Here is a 19,244-nt window from a genome sequence, read left to right on the forward strand (position 1 = left end):
GCAAGACACCTTGGGAAACAAGATACCATAGGTTTTCTTAGAATCCTAAAAAATAGCATTAGAAAGTCAACAATCCAGCTGGAGCAATGTGGTGTTCTGCAACCCTAAAGCCAAAGCTGTCTCCAGAAGACTAATTAAACCCTTCCCACATTTAGTTTCCCAAACTTTGCAAGATTCTGCATCTCTATCTCCTTGGTAAGCTAAGTCTTGTTTCAGGGTTTAATCTCTTGTAAAAGTACCACCTCTTTGTAAGGCCATACATTTCAAAACACAGTAAGAGTTAGGTAAAGGTCCTACAAATTACTTTAATGGAAATTTGCAGGAAAAGGCTTCAATAACAGCTTCCGACCACCCCTTCTTTGTATCGCCACCATCGTGCGCATTACAAGACAAACCCACTGACGTCTGCCTTCATGCAACTGTCTCATGACAGAGGAACACCTGAATTTGATCCCTCACAAACATGCTTCTACTACATCAGGATGGGAGAAACCTCTGGAAAGCAGAATCAATAACCCATTTCACCGTGCTCAATATACAAATCTGAGGACCTCCTACTTCAGGAAAGGTAGTGCCAGGGAGCTAGATTAACAGTTGCAATAAACCAAACCTAATCAGCAGGCTAGATCTTACTTGCCCCAATTGTTAAAATATATATTTGACTTCACAAGAAGCCACGTTCTGAAAGAACTGAGCTGCAAAAGAACATCAGGTCTCAACTGAGAAAGTCCAGAATTAGTTAAAACATTAAGATTTTTCAGAGAGGAGAATAAGCTCAGCAAACTAACCATTAGAAGTGCAAACCAGAGAATTATTACTATGTTACTGGTGAGCATTTTATGATCTGTTGAGCAACTGGAAGAGAAAATGAACAGCAAAGCATTGGGCCAAGAAACGGAAAAAGCATTCATTGAAAAAATTATCCTAACTTTCCTCATAATTTGGGCAGATCTTCATTAAAAGCCATGTCTGTCTACTGTCAGATTTATGACTGCAGTTCAGAATAGAAGATGCCCTGACCTTACATTCTCACATAGGCATCTCCAGTGGATTGGGCTAGACTGGTCAAAGCTTGTAGAGCACTTCTTACATTCTTATACATGAGAAATCAAAGTAGTTCAGACTGAACGGGTCCCATCTTTTCTCAAAGCTCATTGTCATTTTTTTTTGCTCATTTGAAGATGGTAGATTCAAAAGTATATGAAGGCTTTGAGCTACCAATTTCTACCACTGTCACTATCAAAATAAAAATACATGTACCCCTGTCCTCAAAATTATTTTGATGAGTGCATAGACAGCTCAGTTAAGTTGGTGAAATTGGCCACAAATAAACTCTGTAATTATTTTGTGGGCACATTGCGCATCTTGTCGTCAATTTAAGTTACAGGACCACATTTGTTTCAAGCCAAATCTTAAACTATTTTCTTAAACTGCTCTAATATCTGCAAGTTCTATAAAATATCTAATTTCTTTGCCAAAGGATTATTGACCTGGTTATCATGCACTGACCCTAAGTGCAGTAAAATTCATAAACAGAGCATTCATGGATATACTCTGTTCCACTTCCCTACTTAGCACAGCAAGGTTTGTGATGACTCAAGGCAAAGCCATTCATTTAGTAAAAAGGAAGCATTAGATGGCTTGAGTAAGATCTAACCTCATCTAAGGAGTCATAATTTTGTGCCTGAAACAACAGACCTAAACAGCATCCCTATGATTTTGGAAATACTTGTGCGCATGAGTAACATGCAGTTTTTCCATTTCAATTGCCATATCAATCCTGATTGTCCAGAACTGTATTGCCTAGTGAAAAAGCAGGTTAAGTTAAAGAAAGCTTTTAGTTTTTAGCTACTCTGAGGTTCTGAAATAAAAATAACATGTCCTAAACTATTTGCTGGTACTTCTTCCCACATGTAAAAAGTCTTCAAAATTTAAGACAGGACTTGAGCAGCCTTAGTTCACTTTCCCTTTGGGTAAAGAAAATTATTTTAAAATTAAAATTAAAATTAGCCAAAGCAACAAGTCACAAGAATACCACATCAGTAAGTGCTATGAAAATTGTTTATTAAAAGGGATAAAGTATTTTTTCCCATCTTTTTCAGATAGGTTCTAAATTCTTTTTTCACATAATGAGTGAAGAACTACTTCCTAATACAATTTGAAAAAAATTAAACCCTCCACCTTAGGTGTTAAAACAAGGTAGAAAGCTGAAAAGCTCCCAACCCAATCAAACTGTGCAAGTCATCACTGAAGACAATGCCTCTTCACAAGGACAGAAACCCTGCTGTAAAAGTAAAGTGAAAAATAGGTTCTGAAGTTTATACAAAATAATATGCTTGCAGTAATAGCCCTTACTCTAAATTTTAGGAAGCTTTCACCATTCTGCATGTTCCTCTGCTTGGAGTACACATACACAGTAGCAATTCCTTGGAAAGCAGCAACTTTTAAGGTTAGAATCAGTAAGACTTCAACAAAGTGAAAAACCTAGTCATGTCCAGTATGAGGGTAAATACTAAACAAGCTTTACCCCTTCCCAAAGAGCAGTATTTAAGGAGGCCATTCACAGAGGGCTTCCTTCAGAACTACACTATTTCAGGTTGAAGAACTCTAGAGGATAAATGAAGCATAAATGAAGGACTCAGGATTCATGTGTATATATGATGCATTGGAGAAAAAAAAAATTAACATTTAACTCCTTTGTAGCTAAAACCTGCAATACATTAGTTTTCCCTGCTCACAGTAAAGACATATAAGAAAATGAAAATGAGAAAAAGAGCAATAATTTAAATTGCCGTAAAACTGCACCTTGTTTAGACAATTCTACTATAAAAAAGGCATAGACACTGCTGTTTTTCAGGAAGCTTACAAAGAGATTGTGTATGCTATGTTTTAGTCTTTTTATTACCAGTTGGATTTTCTGAATATAAAAGTGATTTACTCCTCTCTCCAAAGTTTTCTCTACCTTTATTTTTCCCCACATTTACCTATTCCATTTCAACATAAACGTAAAGACAGAAAGATTCAAAGTGTTTCAAGATCTAGAATGCTGGAAGATTTTCCCCGCAGGTGTTCATGAAACTGGATCCAGGTTTTGAACATTAGTCTTTATTAGCTTACTCAGAGAAAATTCTGAGCAAATTTATTTTTGTCTGTCAATACTAAGTGTTATCCAAATAGCAACACAGTATTTATTGTGTTCTCATATACAGAACAACATCTTTAGTAGAATTCCAGCTGGAAGACTATTTGAAAACATTGTTATTTTCAATTGGAAAAGGTTTTCAAAGCCGCAAAATTGGTTGGAAACTAAAAGAATACAACCATGTTTGCAACCTTTCCCATCTACTGTGAGCCAAATGAGATATCAAAAGAACATGTCATACAGAACATACATTTAGCTATACATGAGTGATCAAAGGCGTACAGACAATGTCAATATCACCACTACATATTTATTTTGATCAACTTTAAAAAAAAATATTACAATAGTATATAATGGTTTAAGATTTCATAAACATAAACCATATTGACTAATGGTCAATAGTGAAGCTACAGGGGAGGGGAAAATCCTTTAACAAGGATTTGGAAATAAAACTTTAAAAAGCTTTTGCAAAAATCACTCTTCCATTTCCTGTCGGAACGACATCACTCTTCTGCCAACTACAGCAGCTTCTATGCCCCATTTTGGCCACTTCTCCCACAAGCTTTCACGATTTCTCATCTGTCATTCCTGGTGTCTGGAACACCCACCTTCCTTCTCTTGAAGTCCCATTCTAAGATCCACTTCTGCAACATTGCCTACAGAAAGAGTAGGCAACTAAAACACTCATTCATTGCATCAACAACGTGCCAAGCATCAGCTTTCACTGTGTACATTGTACAGCATAGCGCTCATCTCACTTTACCTTTCTTACTGCACCGTACTAATTGCTCTCCCTCAGTGCATCAAATCTAAAAGTGGGGATTTAATATCTAAGAATCACTTTGGAGAAATAGTGTCTACCTCTCAGTGCTCACAGAAAGGAAAGTATGTTCAACATTACAAATATTCCATTGTGCCTGTGTGCATCTGTGGTATGTGCACATATGTAATCAGAAAAGAGCAGCCTATTTAATTTTCTTTACACTGTAGTACATTTTAATCCTTTGCCAGCTCATCTGAAATTTCTCATCAAAATAACTTATGAAACTGAATTGGAGAGCTGCATTTAAGCATTTTTGTTTTGTTTTAAAAAGCCTTCTACTCTAAACCTATTTCCTTCTATCTTTGAAAATCTGGATTAAAATTCAACTAACTAAGAGTCTATAGGAAATATTTATGTTTACATAGGTCAAGGTCTATCAAGACTATGTTCACATCTGCTATTAAACAACTGTATTTCTGGACAGTCATGAAGGCAGACTTGAAGCAATGACACCTTCTGAAAGACTGAAGGGAATTTTTTTTTTTTTTTTAATTAAAGAGAAAATCTAGCATATACGTTGCTTACACATATTAAATGCAAGCCTGTCACAAGATGGTATTACTGACCTTCAGGTGATATGAACCTCAAGTCATGCTTTCAGTCTTCCATATATTTCTACGAGCCACTCCATATAAAAGTGAAATACTTCACTGGCTTCAGTAATGCTAATGCAGGTCTAACACACAATAATGCATTATCAAGGGAAAAAATGTTTAAGAATGGTTGGGTTTGTAACTTTGTGTCATTACAAATGGGAAGTAGAATACTTGAGCAGACAAACAAGCTGCACAAGGCATTTTCAGAAACGAAAAACGGTTGAAGATGTAAAATGCAAAACCATTACAAAAACACTGTAGACACAACATGTAAATACAAGATATAATCAATAACCCAATTTAAGTTACAAATATAATTCTTAAAGATGAAAAAATAAAACCTTGACAAGCATGTGACTGAAGTTTACATGTATAAACTCACTAAAACTAAAGCACTTGCCACTGAAAACACTGTCATTCACAGTTTAAAGCTAAGTGAAGCCCTTCCTCATATATATTTCACACACTTGAAACTATCTCACTATTGAAAGGGGAAAAAATAAGCTTATTCAACTTACATCTTTTTCTGACCGATGTGGGAACATCGACGATTGGCTGTAGTACATGTTTTCATCATGGTAGTCACCATCAACCCCCTCTACAAACTTCTTCCTTGAAGCACCAAACATGCTGTTTGTCACCTAAATAAGAAGAAAAACGATTATATACCATATATGATTTGGTTTGCTATATACTTATAATAGTATACATTTTAAATATATGTAAGGATTGTTAAAAAAAACTGTTTCTAAACACTTCAAAATTCCTCTTTAAAAATATTTTCTGTATATTGCCAACATAATGGTTCTTCCAAGTGGGATTTTCATCTGACAGAAACTCGTATTTCAGAAAGGATTGGGGTAGGGAGAGGGGACACGCTTTGTTTTTTGGAGGGGTGTTCGTTTGTTGATTGTTTTTTTTGAGTCTCATGACCTTTCACTCAGGTTTATTTAAAATTACAGAATGTCAGATAACACAACAGCAAATTTCTTAAATTTTCCTCTCCTCACGTAAACACTTTCCATCTAAAAGAAGAAAATTAAGGAATGTTCTTTAGAGCCCAGCCACCTTATAAGAAATAACAATAAAAAAAGGAAGGGGGAAAAAAAAAAAAAAAATCTATAAAATCACTCCCATGTCTCATCCCCACAACTTTGGAAAAGCAGCTTTCTACTTGACCCTGTGCACTCGGAGCCATGATTAAGTAAGAGAAGGTTGAGCTTAACCCCATTCAACAACCTCATCACAGACTGGCAAAGTTACTGCAGACAGCCCATAAAAAACCACTAGATTTTATTTTGCCGTTACTCCCAGAGGCGTGCACACACACGCACACAGAGCGAGCTGCTAAGTCAGGAACTGGAGACTGAAGAAACAGCAACCACACAGTTGGTCACAGAACCTTAATTCATTAGAAAATTTAATCCTGCAGCAAGGTCATACAACATCCCTAAAGCATCTACCGCATGCAGTGCATATTTATACACCTGACTCTCTTATTTATGTAAAAATACACACACCTCTGTTAAGTTCCTAATCTATCTGGCTACGAAACACTATCACAGCGCAGTGTGGGCTAACCAAGCCCTGTCTTAACCTAACAGGTTAATGTTCAAACCCACAGAACAGCACATACTGGTCAGCACTGAGCAACAGTTTCTTGTATCCTACAGGGAGACTGAAGAGAGCGCAACCAACAGAATAGTAATCAACCCTCAGCTACCGCCCTACATAACATACCTTCAAACGGATCTTTAACATCTCGAAAGGTAAGGAAACTAAGTCACAGCTTATGAAATGCTCTGAGCCCTAAGATTCACTATCTTCACTACTGACAGCATTAGCTAAACCTAAAAAAAAAAGAAAAAAAAAAAAAAAGGACAATTTTTAAAATTTTTCTTAAAGAGTTATTTTGCACTACCTTACACTCATGCTTGAAACTGAAATTTCAAAACATTTATTCTGGTTGGCTGCAAGGAGAGTTACTTTCAGCCTGAAATCCTCTTATCCCTACTGACACAAAATTACTCTGATATTCCTCAGTGTTGCTTATTCAAATTTCACCTTTACTGACGAAGATTTCTAGGCAGTGTTTAATAACATGGTGTTCCTATAGTAGCAACAACTTAACGCCATGATTTCAAAGTCCTAGGAGTTTTGAGTAAAAGTAAAGTCAACACTTCGGATGCATTTCATACAGCTATAATCACAGAATTGCCCTAAAACGTTCAGCTAAATGAAAACCTATTCCGCTACTCCTACAAGAGGGTTTCAGATATTTAGACTACTGATGCCTCAAAACAAATTTATAATCTGTTACACACATGTGAAGGCACGTAAAGGTACTGCACACCTTCTCCAAATGAAACTTGTATTTTATGATATTTACAAAAATGTGCAAATGTAAGGTCCCAAACTGCTCGAATGCATTCAGCTGACTTTCACATTTGTAGTGAAGCTTTCATTACACTATAAGCATATCCCACTGTGCTAATCCCCTTACAATGCAATTATCACCTACCAGATGGGATGGAGCATTTAACAGGCTAAGGGGATTATCTTGTCCTTTGCTCTGCCTGAGTAAAGTGCGGAGAGATGAGCAGTTGCCTTTAACCGCTGTACAAAGGATATTGAAATGCTTTGGTGAAGCTGTCCTGAGCAATGAGGAGAAGCTGAGCATCTCAACCAACTACTGCTCTTGAGAAGATAAACGGCAGCTCCTCACAAGTCGTGAGGAATTTTTTGGTGCTCCTTTAACAATACCTGGGATAAGAGAACTTTTTTTGCCATATAACCTTCCCTTGTGATAGATCATCAGAATAACAAAATTTAACTGTGACAGAAAGCAAGTCACCATGCCGTACTAATGTAATACCTGACCATGAGCTACAGTACAGGAACTATATAAGGGGAAAAAACAATTCTGTCTTTGACCCTGTAGCTTTTGATCTTATTTCCACAAAGGTTTACACATGGTTGGCTACACACGCACCATATAAAGACTTCCGAATCAGTGGGGTAGGGTCAGAGCTTTCAGTCTCAAAATGTATGTTTAAAGCTGCTGCAAGAAAGCTAGTATGTTCAAATACTAAGTCTGAAAAGCTGAAAGATATTTTAAACACTCTCCACTAAATTTAAATTGTCTAAAAGATTATTTTCTATATTGATAATTGTGTAAGACAGTGGCCCAAAAACTAATCAAGATTATGCCCTGAAGACTGATATTAATATGGAGTCTTACAAGAGCATCATTATTAAAAAAGAAATGAAGAAAACTTTTAATAATTAGATAGATTAAGTATTGATATTTTTATTGGCAACCCATATTTCTACATGATACCTAACAGGACTGTGCTGATGAATCCCAGAGAGCAGAGCAGTGCATTGCAGGCTGCAGCTGCAGGGGAAGAGGAGAAGGCCGGAGGAGCCCTGTCTGCAACCCAGCTGCATCGCTGCACCCGACTGCTCTGAAGACCTTCAGAAACTTTTTGCAGAGACTGACACTTCTTCGCAGCAGCATTTTTGTAAGCGATTCTGTGTCATTCAATGCTGCCAAGTGAAGCAGTCGCGTGCAGTGCTCAAGCTGTCCACGCTCCCACCCAGGGAAGCGGTACAGGCGCTGGAGGGCATTCTGGCAGCTGCCACTTCACTAGAAAGAACTAGCCACTCAGGGTGAACCACAGCACAGATCACAACAGAGAAATGCGGCGTTGCAATTCACGCTGCTATGCAGCCCCATTACAAAACTAACAGCACGATAAAGACCAGTAACTGAAAGGGCAGGAACTGGGCTTAGAGACGAAGCTGCAGCTGCTGTAGCCAGGCTGCTCACTTCTTGCTTGTTCTTAGGCTAACACCAGCAGCCAATTTATCTACTTCCCAGTAGTTGCCGGTGACAGTAAACCGCTGGCAAACTTCTGAATCAGAGCACCTATCCCCATGCACACTTTTATAATATTACAGCAGGTTTACATAATGACAGTGTCAGATGGTTGCCAAGTTGGCAGTAGGCATCTTCCTATCCACATTAACTTATTCCAGTATTCACTAACATATTCATTAGTCAGTCATGCTACAAGCATATGCACATATATTGAAAAAACACTGCTGCAGTACTATTTCTAAGAAGGTATGAGAATAACTGGGGCTGTGCCAAATGCGGGCAGATCTGCAGATGGAACTTTGTTGCTTATTTCTCAGGACAAGAAGTCACCAGGAAACCTCATGCACAAAGACTGCAGAGTTCCTTTTTCACAGACTGATAGATCAGTGTCCAATCAGCTACAAAAGTAAATACAGCAAAGTTCATGCAGCACTTATAAATACATTTTAAACCCTTTGGAAAGTAACAGTGACCTGAAGTTTTGTACCTTCGCAGGGTCTAGACTGATGAGGTGAAAGGTAGAAATCAGCTCTTGTATTTAAGTCTCTCATTCATACATATATACTTATATACACACACACACACACTTATGCTAACACAATCTCACAGAAGTGGTACTCCAGTTGCATGGCAATTTTATTAAGTAAAGAATTCCTGTCTACTCAGCCTAATTTCATACAGATCCCTCTCCTAATCCTGTAACTACTTGTCCTGTTCTACTGTGGGAACTCAGTCCTCTGTTGCACAAGACACACTGGCAGTGTAACCATTCATTAAAAATGTAAAAAAGGTGCACTTCTGTCAATTCATGCTTTAGCATAATATTGCAAAAGTACTTACAACTCCCACCGGTAGACCCATGTACAAATATACAAATATTAGAAAATATTCGTGGTAACAGAGGAAAGAAAGGGAAGGAGCTACATGTTAGGATGGAGTTCAGAGAACTAACCAGCCGTCCTGCCACAAACCATGCCCAATTCTGATCAGACGAGCACAAGCGCTTCTTTCAAAGCACAAGCACATCATGTTTAAAAATCAGATTTGCCCAGAACTTTAAGTTAACGTTAACCAAGCAAAATGCAGTCCCACACCCGAAAAGATCTTTAAATACTTCTGTGGAACATTTGCTAACCACCACCACTACAGGGGAACTAAAAGCACTGTACAAATGTTATGAACTTGAAGCACCTAATAAGCAGTTTGCTGTGGTCATTGACCTTTACCCTGCAGCTGAGTATATAACACATGACAACCAACAATACTTATTTTAAAAAAAATTGAAAAAAAAAACCCAAACACAACAGATTTCAAGAAAAATCCTTCTCATTACAAGATACACTGCAATATAGCATACTTCAGCACACAAAAACTTGCTTGTTAGCAATAACTTAAAATACATTATTGATGCAGAATTTGTTAAGGAAAAATTATTAGAAACTTTGTCATCTTAAGCTGCAAAAAGATCTCTATAATCACTTATAAAGCGATGCTATGATTGTATATTAAATTAGTTTAACAGCCTGAAGCAAATTATAGTATTAAAATATGAAAACTAATTATGTTTCTGTTTTGCAATACTACTATAGGTAGTGCCCAAGGAGAGCTCAACTTATGACATTAACATAGCCAACTTTAAACTGAGAGGATACTATAAAATCTCCCTGGAGAATGAATATTTTTAATTTTGCAGAGAGCAGAAAAATCGATCATTGCATTACAACTGATTAAACTCAAAATCTTTATGAGAGCTGAAAACTATATACTGTAATACATGTTTAAAAAAAGAAACCACTTCAGGAATTTTAGCAGTATCTTCCCTTTCCTGCTTCTCCAATGACTATGGTATTTGTCAACATGCCCACTATCGTTACGTGAGAGCATAAGAAGTTGTAATCTCAGTCTGATGTTACAGAGCTTCCACCCATCTATATACTGAGGCTTCTGGTGTTGCTGTTTAGGTCTTACTAAGCAAAGTTAATAATTTACTCTATTTTTCTTTTCTGTTACAAATCAATGTTTTCACATAAGGTTACATACTTGCGTATCCAAAGTATCTACAAAAGCGACCCTTAATGAGCCTTTCAGTGAGAAATAAGTGTCTCAAAAAATAAGTGTCTATCAAAAGTCACATGCCGCTAACCACCAAATCAGCCTGCAATTTAAGTCAACATATAGAATTTGGAATTACATCAGTTGGTAAATGATAGCATAAATTCAATTTATAGTAGAAACTGCTACTGTTTATGATCCTATTTCTCAAAGATAATTCCTATTTGGCCCAAACTGGAACTGATAAACAATAGAATATATACTACTAACTTGCTAGATGCAAAAGACCTCTCAAATACTACCCTTTAGTGATAAGTTATAGCTATTAAAAAACACCACAAAATGCACACTGGTACAAATAGATACATTTTATTTTCAGGATGAAAGATAAAACAAAACTAGAAGTTGAGATCCTTTGTTCCCTCATTTCATTTCACAATCACAGTCACTCCATTTCTCCAAGGTGACTGATAACCTCCAACAGTATACTATATGCTTATGCTACAGTAGCCCTTCAAACAACAACTTTGTAGTATCAACAGTACATAATAATGGAAAACAGAACATTTCACTATATTTCTTTTTTGTTAAAAAGTCTTTTTCCTTGATGAGCTTAATACCGGCACAGATTTGTACTCACTGTAAGAATGCAACAGTAAAATAGGTGTTTTGCCCATCTTTAACAACTGGCTTTATATTCTTTTAACTTATGTAAATATTTTTAAGTTTAATTCTCAGAAATATGGAAGACTGGAATGAAGACCACCACAATATACAAGAAACAAATCTGCCAAAAACCTTGAAGGTTGGATAGCCTTTAGAATAATCTCATAATACTTGTGTCATATGGTTCATAAATTGATTATTTTCCAAATTCACAGAACACTGTAGAAAATAACATCCATAAAGCAACTATTTGATTTACAGACTTACTTAGGTCAAGTCTCAAACTAGTTCAAGATATAACCAGTCTCCTTAAAACACTGCATGGTCTTTCCTTTCCAAAAGGAAATAATACGACAGACAAGATGCATAGCAACTTCTCTGCAGGAACTCCAGAAAAACATTTTGAGCATGAAGGAAATAAAGAACATATAGCTGCAATTTAGCCTATCCTCCACTCATATTCTCAAGGACAGCCATCTACAAGGTAAAATTTTTCAAGTGTTCTATAAAGTATAATAATGCTTTCAAAAGCTACACTAAAACTGTGAATCTCTGCTGCATGCAAACTATGTCAGGTAAGTGCAGTCCCTAACATCAAACAAGCCACAGAAAAGCCACAGAAATTCTCCTGACCAAGATCTACATGCTAACTGTTTTAAACCTTTAACCATCCTTAACTATTACAAAATGAACATTTTAAAACACTCCTGAAATAAAACAGCACAGAAGGAACAAAAAAACCTATCCTACATTAAAATAAAAATAAGCCAACATTGAAATTACTAAAGCTAAACTTGAAAATTGAGATTACAAGAAGCTCCATTTGGTTTCATAACATGGTTGACACCATGCCCATCCTGGGGCAGATTCCCGCAGGTTCTACTCCTACTAATCACAAGCACAAGATATGGAAGATGTGAGAAAGCAATAGTGGTTGGGAGTATGACTTTGCACTAAGCTGTGTGGACGCCTCTTATGGGTCTGATCAATGAGATGTACTCACTCGGGAAATAATCTTCGGACACGCCATTCAACAGAATCCAAGACACACACAAGACAGACATTTCAAAGATGAGAAAGGCAGCAAAGGATCTGCGAAAGCGACCAGAAGAGCAAACAAACTAGCACTCTATCTAGAGCAGCTGTGGGGAGAAACCAAGAAGCCAGATGCATTCCACCTTATTTAGTGATGTGACCTGAGGAGAAGCAGGAGCATGTCCTTTGTAGACATGGCAATGACTATCCACACACATATGCATACCCACACACATATTGTAAAACACGCAGCTGGATTACCTGTCAAAGACATGGTTTAACGATCTTGTTGATCAGGAACAACTATTACTTAACTGATAATATTATAAATAATATTATTTACTCAATAATAAGAAAAAAAACCAAAACCAATATATCACCTTTAAGAGCTTGTCCAAAATGTGAGTATATTTACCCACTTTCTCTCTTCTTGATGCTTCCAGACATGTGTAGTATTTACAGTCCATTCAAGACTAAGAGTGGGTTTAGATTTAATTTAACATAGCATTTCTGACCTTCTATTGTAAAATGCAATACATTTGGCTGTGCAATGCCCTTCAACTCTAAGGTTTCACCATGAAAGATGACTGCATTTTAGAAAGAAGTGACAATCGTGCCAGTAACTTTAGGGGGCAATATGTTGGCTCATACTTTTAAATTCAGTACTATTTTAAGTATGCATGCAGCGAACAACAGCAAAAAACAGAAAATAACTGATGTACTGGCATACCTCTGTTACCTACTTAAGACACTCCTCAGCCATAGTATTTTTTAAAAAATAAACTAGTTCAATTTGTACACAAAAAGTAACTTTTAAAGTATGTTCTCAGTTGATGATCCATCAAGACAATTATCAGCTACACATACACTACCTGTGTATCACATTTATTTACTGATTGTCTTTTGGGAATACCATCAAAGAAGAAATCAGTTACTCTAAGAAGCCAGACAACGAAAATTAAGTTCAGAAACCAAACAAGCTTCTGAAGTACCTATGTTGTCATGGGAAACCAAAATAAAACCCAACAAACAAGCAAAGAAGCACGTAAAATAACAGACATGCAAACTTGCATTTCTAGCAACTATTACAGTAAACTTGTCTATGAAAACTGGTATTTGGTTAATATGGAAATGGGTCGGTCTTAGAAAGGAGAAATTCAGCTGCCAAGTTTGTAAATAAATAAGCAAAAAAACAAAATTCCGTTCTGGAAAGATAATGAAATTTGCTTCAAATATTCTCATAATAAACTTATTACTACAGTGGCACTTCTCCTAGCTCCTCAAAAGTTTATTCTGTGAGTTTCTCTTGACCACTATTTTGCACCTCAACCATAGGAAAAATTGCCATTGGAAGATATCAGCATGACAACTTCCTACCTTCTTTTGTTTGATAACCTTCCACTCACCCCATTAGGTATTTCAGAAATGCACTGGTTGAAAACTACTTGCAGTTTTAACTAAAAATTGATTTTGCAATTGAACAACATTGCAATTTGCCATATGGACTGCATTAGTGCTTTTGAGTATTTTGCTGTAAATAAAACAAGTTTTGCTGTATTTCAGAAATTACGCTTTCATAACAAATTAGAATAAGATATCCTCTAATTCAGCAAGTTAATCTATTTGAATTTTATCTCCAATTTCATGCCCGGGCTTGCCTTTTTTGTTGCTTCGTGGTGTGGTTTTTTAATAAAATAAATAAAAAGGCACTTTACCCAGTTAGAAATTCTAGATCAAGTCAGATGCACTCCAGAGAGCTCCTTAATAGGGCATATACAATGGTAAAGCCCAGCTTTAAGAGATTAGGAAATCAGCTACTGCACTAAGTTCTTCAGAAATAATAAAATCCTATCGTTTCCTCCAGTCCCCAGAGAAATAAGTTGGAATTCAGCATTTTCTTAAACATCGCAATACTCAGAGCAAATTGATAAAAATGCAATTTCTGTGTTCAGCAGTATTCTGCTGCAGCGAATTGTGCATATGGCCAAACTCCCATGATGTATGCGCAGTCTGAAAGCTGGATCAGGTAAGTGGAGAAATGAACCCATAAAAAAAATCATACTAAACACATGCAAATTGTTCTTCTCAAAGACTTCAAACTGTGACAGATTCTATGCATTTCTCATGGAGGCAAAAAAGGAAATAGTGACAAAAAAGACATCAGTTAAAAAAATTTGCACTTCCTACTCTAGAAACTCATTTCTGTATGAAGTAAGTTGTAAAACTAGTTATAATTTAAGTAATTTCAGCTGAAAACTCAAGGAGGGGTGCAAGACAATGAGGCAATGCAGATATAGGGAACAAGAAGTTTCAGCCTGAAAAAACTGTTGCTATTTGTATAAGCAACAGAGAACAGGGGATTTCAACAGGGAAATGTCAGTCTGCTGTAGGATACTGGCACTATCAAGTCTCTCTTTACTGTACTCCCCCTCTGCTAGAATGCACCAAAACAGGTCAGTTCTTTTAGTTCCATAATACGTGCATGGTCATACAGCACAGAAAAGATCCTCAAGGGACATAAATGCACTCCTATAAAGAGAATTAAGCAGGTTAAGTGATAATCAGACAGGCAGGCAGTAAACCAGGTTTGGAATTCTAGCATCTTAATTCATAGAATCCCCAAACAGGACAAATATGTTAAAAATGCAAAGAAATTAAGTGTGGCTTTTGATGAAAAACTCAGAACAACTTAAGGGAAAAAGAAAAAAAAGAAAAAAACTTTTAACAGGTTTTCATTCTTCACTGGTATTCAATAGTTATCACATATTCACAAAACATTTTTTCATAGCAATTAGAACAGGAAATTAACTAAGTAAGTTTAAGTAGGTCGGACTTCAGCTTCACAATCAAGAAATCTGCTATGCTAAAATATTTCTTCTCTACCAAGTATTACAGCTTCAGTATCAACACGACATACTTTGCCACCTCTGATGCTTGGTATCACTCCTAGCCACTCAACACCTTTTTCCACAAACGACAAGACAACTCAGATGATGCACACATGGACCAACAGAGCTTAACCTGGAGAACAAACCAGGTCCTAATCTAGCCCAAACCAGCCAATTGCTCTCACTAAGGTCCCACTTGTGAGGCAGAGGTAATTGCTCCCAGTATTACAGAAATGATATAAAGGTTTCATTAATAAGGAGCATCTCAGAAACCTTTTATGTTGATGAGTCCCCTAAGAAGTTATAAAAACAAAAGAAAACCCTTGGCAGAGAGTAACGTGCAAACCTTATTTTACACTGAAATGAGGTGGCAACCATTTTTCTGAATTATGCCCACTGTAACTAGTATGTTAATAGCTGATACTCCTCCCAGGAAAGAGTCCCTAACTGTTCTGCAAGCCAACTGCCTGCTACCACTTACTGAAAGCGAGAAAGGCCATTTGCCCATGTGGAGGACAGATATGTATTTGATTGCCAACATCGCTGCAAACAAAGGGTCTACTTTTTGGTACTTCACAACAGACAACCATGTGTTAGTCTACAAATTCATCTGCAAGCTTCACTACGCTCCCTCTTTTTAAAACATCTACACATTTAGTTACACACCAGCCTAATGTGACATTATACTTCAAAAAAATGTATATACTTAAGCCTCCTAAATGGTAAGACATAGCTAAAATAAAATAGCCTTAAATAAATGTGGCACACTAAAACAACAGCTTGTATACCGATAGCCAAACATCTTACTCATTTTGTACAATTTAAAGCCTTTTAATTCACATGTAAACTGCATCCCACTGCTTCAAAACCTTCGCTTAATTTTTTGCATTTGCCAAATCAGAAACTTTTACAAGGAAAGCTGGTGGCGAGGAAAGAGAAAACAACACTCCCAAAGGTCTTCGGGAGGCTTTATCCCTCCAGGGGATGCAAAATTGAAGACTGCCAGCAGCAAGGATACTGGCAGGGCAGGGGCTGGTAGCATGGGGACCGGAGTGGGTGAGCCGGAAACATTAAGGTCCATTGGGCCTCACAGGCAAGGGAAGATGGTTGCTGATAGCGCAGCTGAGGAGCGACTCTCAAGCAGCATTAGGAGGATGGCGTCAACATGCTTGTCAGTGAGCAAGTAAGACAACCACATGCACACTCTATCATTGGGAGAGTGTTTTTTCCCTTTCTCTTAATCTTGATGTGGTCCCTTATATCACATCTAAGCCAAGGCGACATCGTTTCATCTGCTAAGTGTCCTCCAGCTTTCTCTGTAGAGTCACTACCTTACATACTCTTCAAGCAATATTTCTTAACAGTTCGTACACACCAATTCAGTTGAAGCCAAAAATGCCCATTGATAACCTTTCTAGATCTGTACTTCCGTAAAATATTAAGCCGTATTAAATGATGTACATTGCAATAACTATCAGGTAGTCTGTATGTGCTCACTGGACGCTATCTTCTGTTAGGTCATTTACCGTTTAAAAACTTTTGCACTATGTATCAGACAGGGAGATAAAGCTTATAAACTGAGATGAAAAAACAAACTTTGAGGTAATTCAAATTTGGTTCATGATCTCAGGATTTATATATTTTCATCAGGTCAAATCTCTTCTATCGTGGGAGAAGAATAAAAGATTTAAAAAGAGTAGGACTCCTTTGACTTTTTATTTGCTTTCAGCTGGGACTCCCGGCCAAGAGGCCAGATATCTGCATCTGTGCTTTGGATAAAAGAAGGGTAAGCATTGCTCCAGCAGGGACGTTTCCATGTTGATTTTGAACAGGCTCCTCTTTCCAGGAATACTTAGTTATCTTCTTTTTCTTTTTTTTTTTCATAAGAACTGATTCCACTAACTTTTTAAGACAGCAGCACTGCCTACCTATTCCTTCCTAGATACAGCCAAAACTTTAATGTTTGGTTAATCTAAAACATTGTATTTTAAATAAGCCCTGGTTTCCCAAGCATTTCCTGCAGCTAAGCGCTATACAGTCATATGCAGATCATGATTAATGGAGTAGCAACAGAAATTTTTTTTTTCTTCTTTCATTAGTCGGATGGAGTTTGTTGACATTAAGTAAATGAGTACTAGACCCACTTCTACTCTAGCTTTTGCAGGGGTGGGAGGGGGAGAAGGTATGTTGTTGGGGTTTTTTTTTGTTTAGGGATCACAAGATAGAGGACAACTGAAAAAGAGCACAACTAATCTTTAAAGATTTATCTAACAGCACGTTCACACAATACAGTATTTAATGTAAGCTGCTGACCATTTGTTTGAAGCATCCTCAAGAAAGAGGTAGTAACACTATTTTTACTTTATGTCGAATTTTAAGAAATACAGGGTTCCTTTTCATTTGAGTTTCTTTTTTTTTTCCAGAGGTATTCTAAAAATAGAAATAGCTGAGAATATTCTGGCCAAAAAATTAATTCTGCACACACAGCACATCAAACATCTTGTCTTACCTTAAAATACAACCGGAAAATTCAAAACACTAAGTATGTTTAATATATTGAATCCTTGAAGAGAAAGAAATATTTACGAGCTGCCACAACTTCCTGGCAGCATACTTGCTTCTCAGTGACTCTCCTTCTCCAGTCTAACGGTACGTTCTGCAAAAGCAGAAACATTTCCCAAGAGCGCAGACAGGTTGAAGTTAAATTCATGTATGGCTTTTTAGTGTGTCCTCCTAAAACATACTTAAGAGAGTCTGTGACTCTTCAGGGCAAATGCAAAAATGCAAAGTTAAAACTAAAGACTTCTATACTTCGGTTATTCATTTATTATTGTTTTAAATTAAAGCCTTAAGACGCTTTAGGAAGCATGTTTTTCAAAATATTCCAGGGCCTGTTTCTTGTAACCTTCTGACTACACAGCCAGGCTATGTTGTGATTACAGCTGTACCGGGTTCAGCCATAAAATAAAGCACGACAAAACGACTTTGATGTTTTTACATCATACCTAAAGAACAAGGACACAACCAGTCTTAAAAAAAAAAAAAAATTACTGAATTTATTTTAAAGATAATGAAAAAGTACCAGAATTATTTAAGACTTTAAATTGCTGGACTGCAATTCTTCATTAATTTTTTTATTATTTAAGTGTTAATTGATGTTAATAAAGAATTTTCAGAGTTAGATACTATTCCACACTGGAAAAGATAAATTACAGACTCCGAGATCCCTACCATGCTGTCACAAATACAATCACCAACTAAAACTAAGAAAGCAGTAAATGCACCTATCATGCCTTTCCACTATACTAATCTTCCACACATTTAATTTAAACTTCTTCAATCATTCTGTTGTCCATTAAGGTTGTCAAAAATAAATTAATCTAGCTATGCACTCTCTCATTTAAGCAGGTGGACTTCAGTCAGACTCCCATATTGTAGAACTTTGGCTCAATATGTACTGTAAACTTTGTTCAAATATCAGAAACTGAAATAACATGTCATTTTTCATTTTAAAGTAATTCCCCTGTGAAGTGACAGACTTTATGCCACAACATTTTAAAATAGAGGTACCTCAAATTGGCAGCCTAAGCTCAAACTGCAAATGTTGCATAGACCTGGCCCAAGTCCCAGACATGGGATGGTCCCCTCCATCTCATACCTTCCTCACAGTTTCTCAGAAAACAGTTGCATGTATTTAGAGCTCCAAGACAGGACGGCAATGTTTAGCGCCTCAACAGCCTGGTAAAACAAGCAACAGGGCGTTACTTCCCACTATTCTGTTCTCATTAAAAAATAAAAGAGTATTTTTACTGAAAATGGGACTACTCAGTCTTCAGCTTGCTTGCTGAAGTCTTGCTCACAATGAAAGTTTTGTAGTTGGTGAAGTGCTTGCAAATGCAATACCTCAACTTTCAGTTTTTCTTCTCCTACAGCTGGTTTCATAAGATTCAAAAGTTATCCTGACCAGCAGCATTACTAGGCTTTCATCTAGAGTTGCAATAGCAAAACACTCAAATCAATTTCAGTATGAACCCATTTTACCAGTACTGCAGATGGGGAAAATATAGGGATTTAAATCATTACACCACAATCTGATGCCAAATTCTTACAAGTCTTCTCAGGGTCAGCCAAGTCCTGGAAGAAGTTCTTGCTTCTTGAG

The 19,244-nt window shown here is 36.8% G+C and overlaps 1 protein-coding gene across 1 annotated transcript in view; it reads right to left on the reverse strand.

Moving 5' to 3' along the window:
• The window catches only part of CNOT2 (CCR4-NOT transcription complex, subunit 2), a 40,043-nt gene extending 34,717 nt beyond the window's left edge, over positions 1-5,326 (reverse strand). Inside the window, exons 1-2 of the mRNA XM_009577236.1 lie at positions 5,318-5,326; positions 5,080-5,202 (exon numbers count right to left, since the gene is read on the reverse strand). Coding sequence (XP_009575531.1) covers positions 5,080-5,190 — 111 coding nt within the window. The 5' untranslated portion in view covers positions 5,191-5,202; positions 5,318-5,326. The remainder of the gene's footprint in view (positions 1-5,079; positions 5,203-5,317) is intronic.
• Between the last annotated feature and the right edge of the window lie 13,918 nt (positions 5,327-19,244).

This window comes from Fulmarus glacialis, unplaced genomic scaffold (genome assembly GCF_000690835.1).
Source record: "Fulmarus glacialis isolate BGI_N327 unplaced genomic scaffold, ASM69083v1 scaffold41324, whole genome shotgun sequence".
Lineage (NCBI taxonomy): Eukaryota > Metazoa > Chordata > Aves > Procellariiformes > Procellariidae > Fulmarus > Fulmarus glacialis.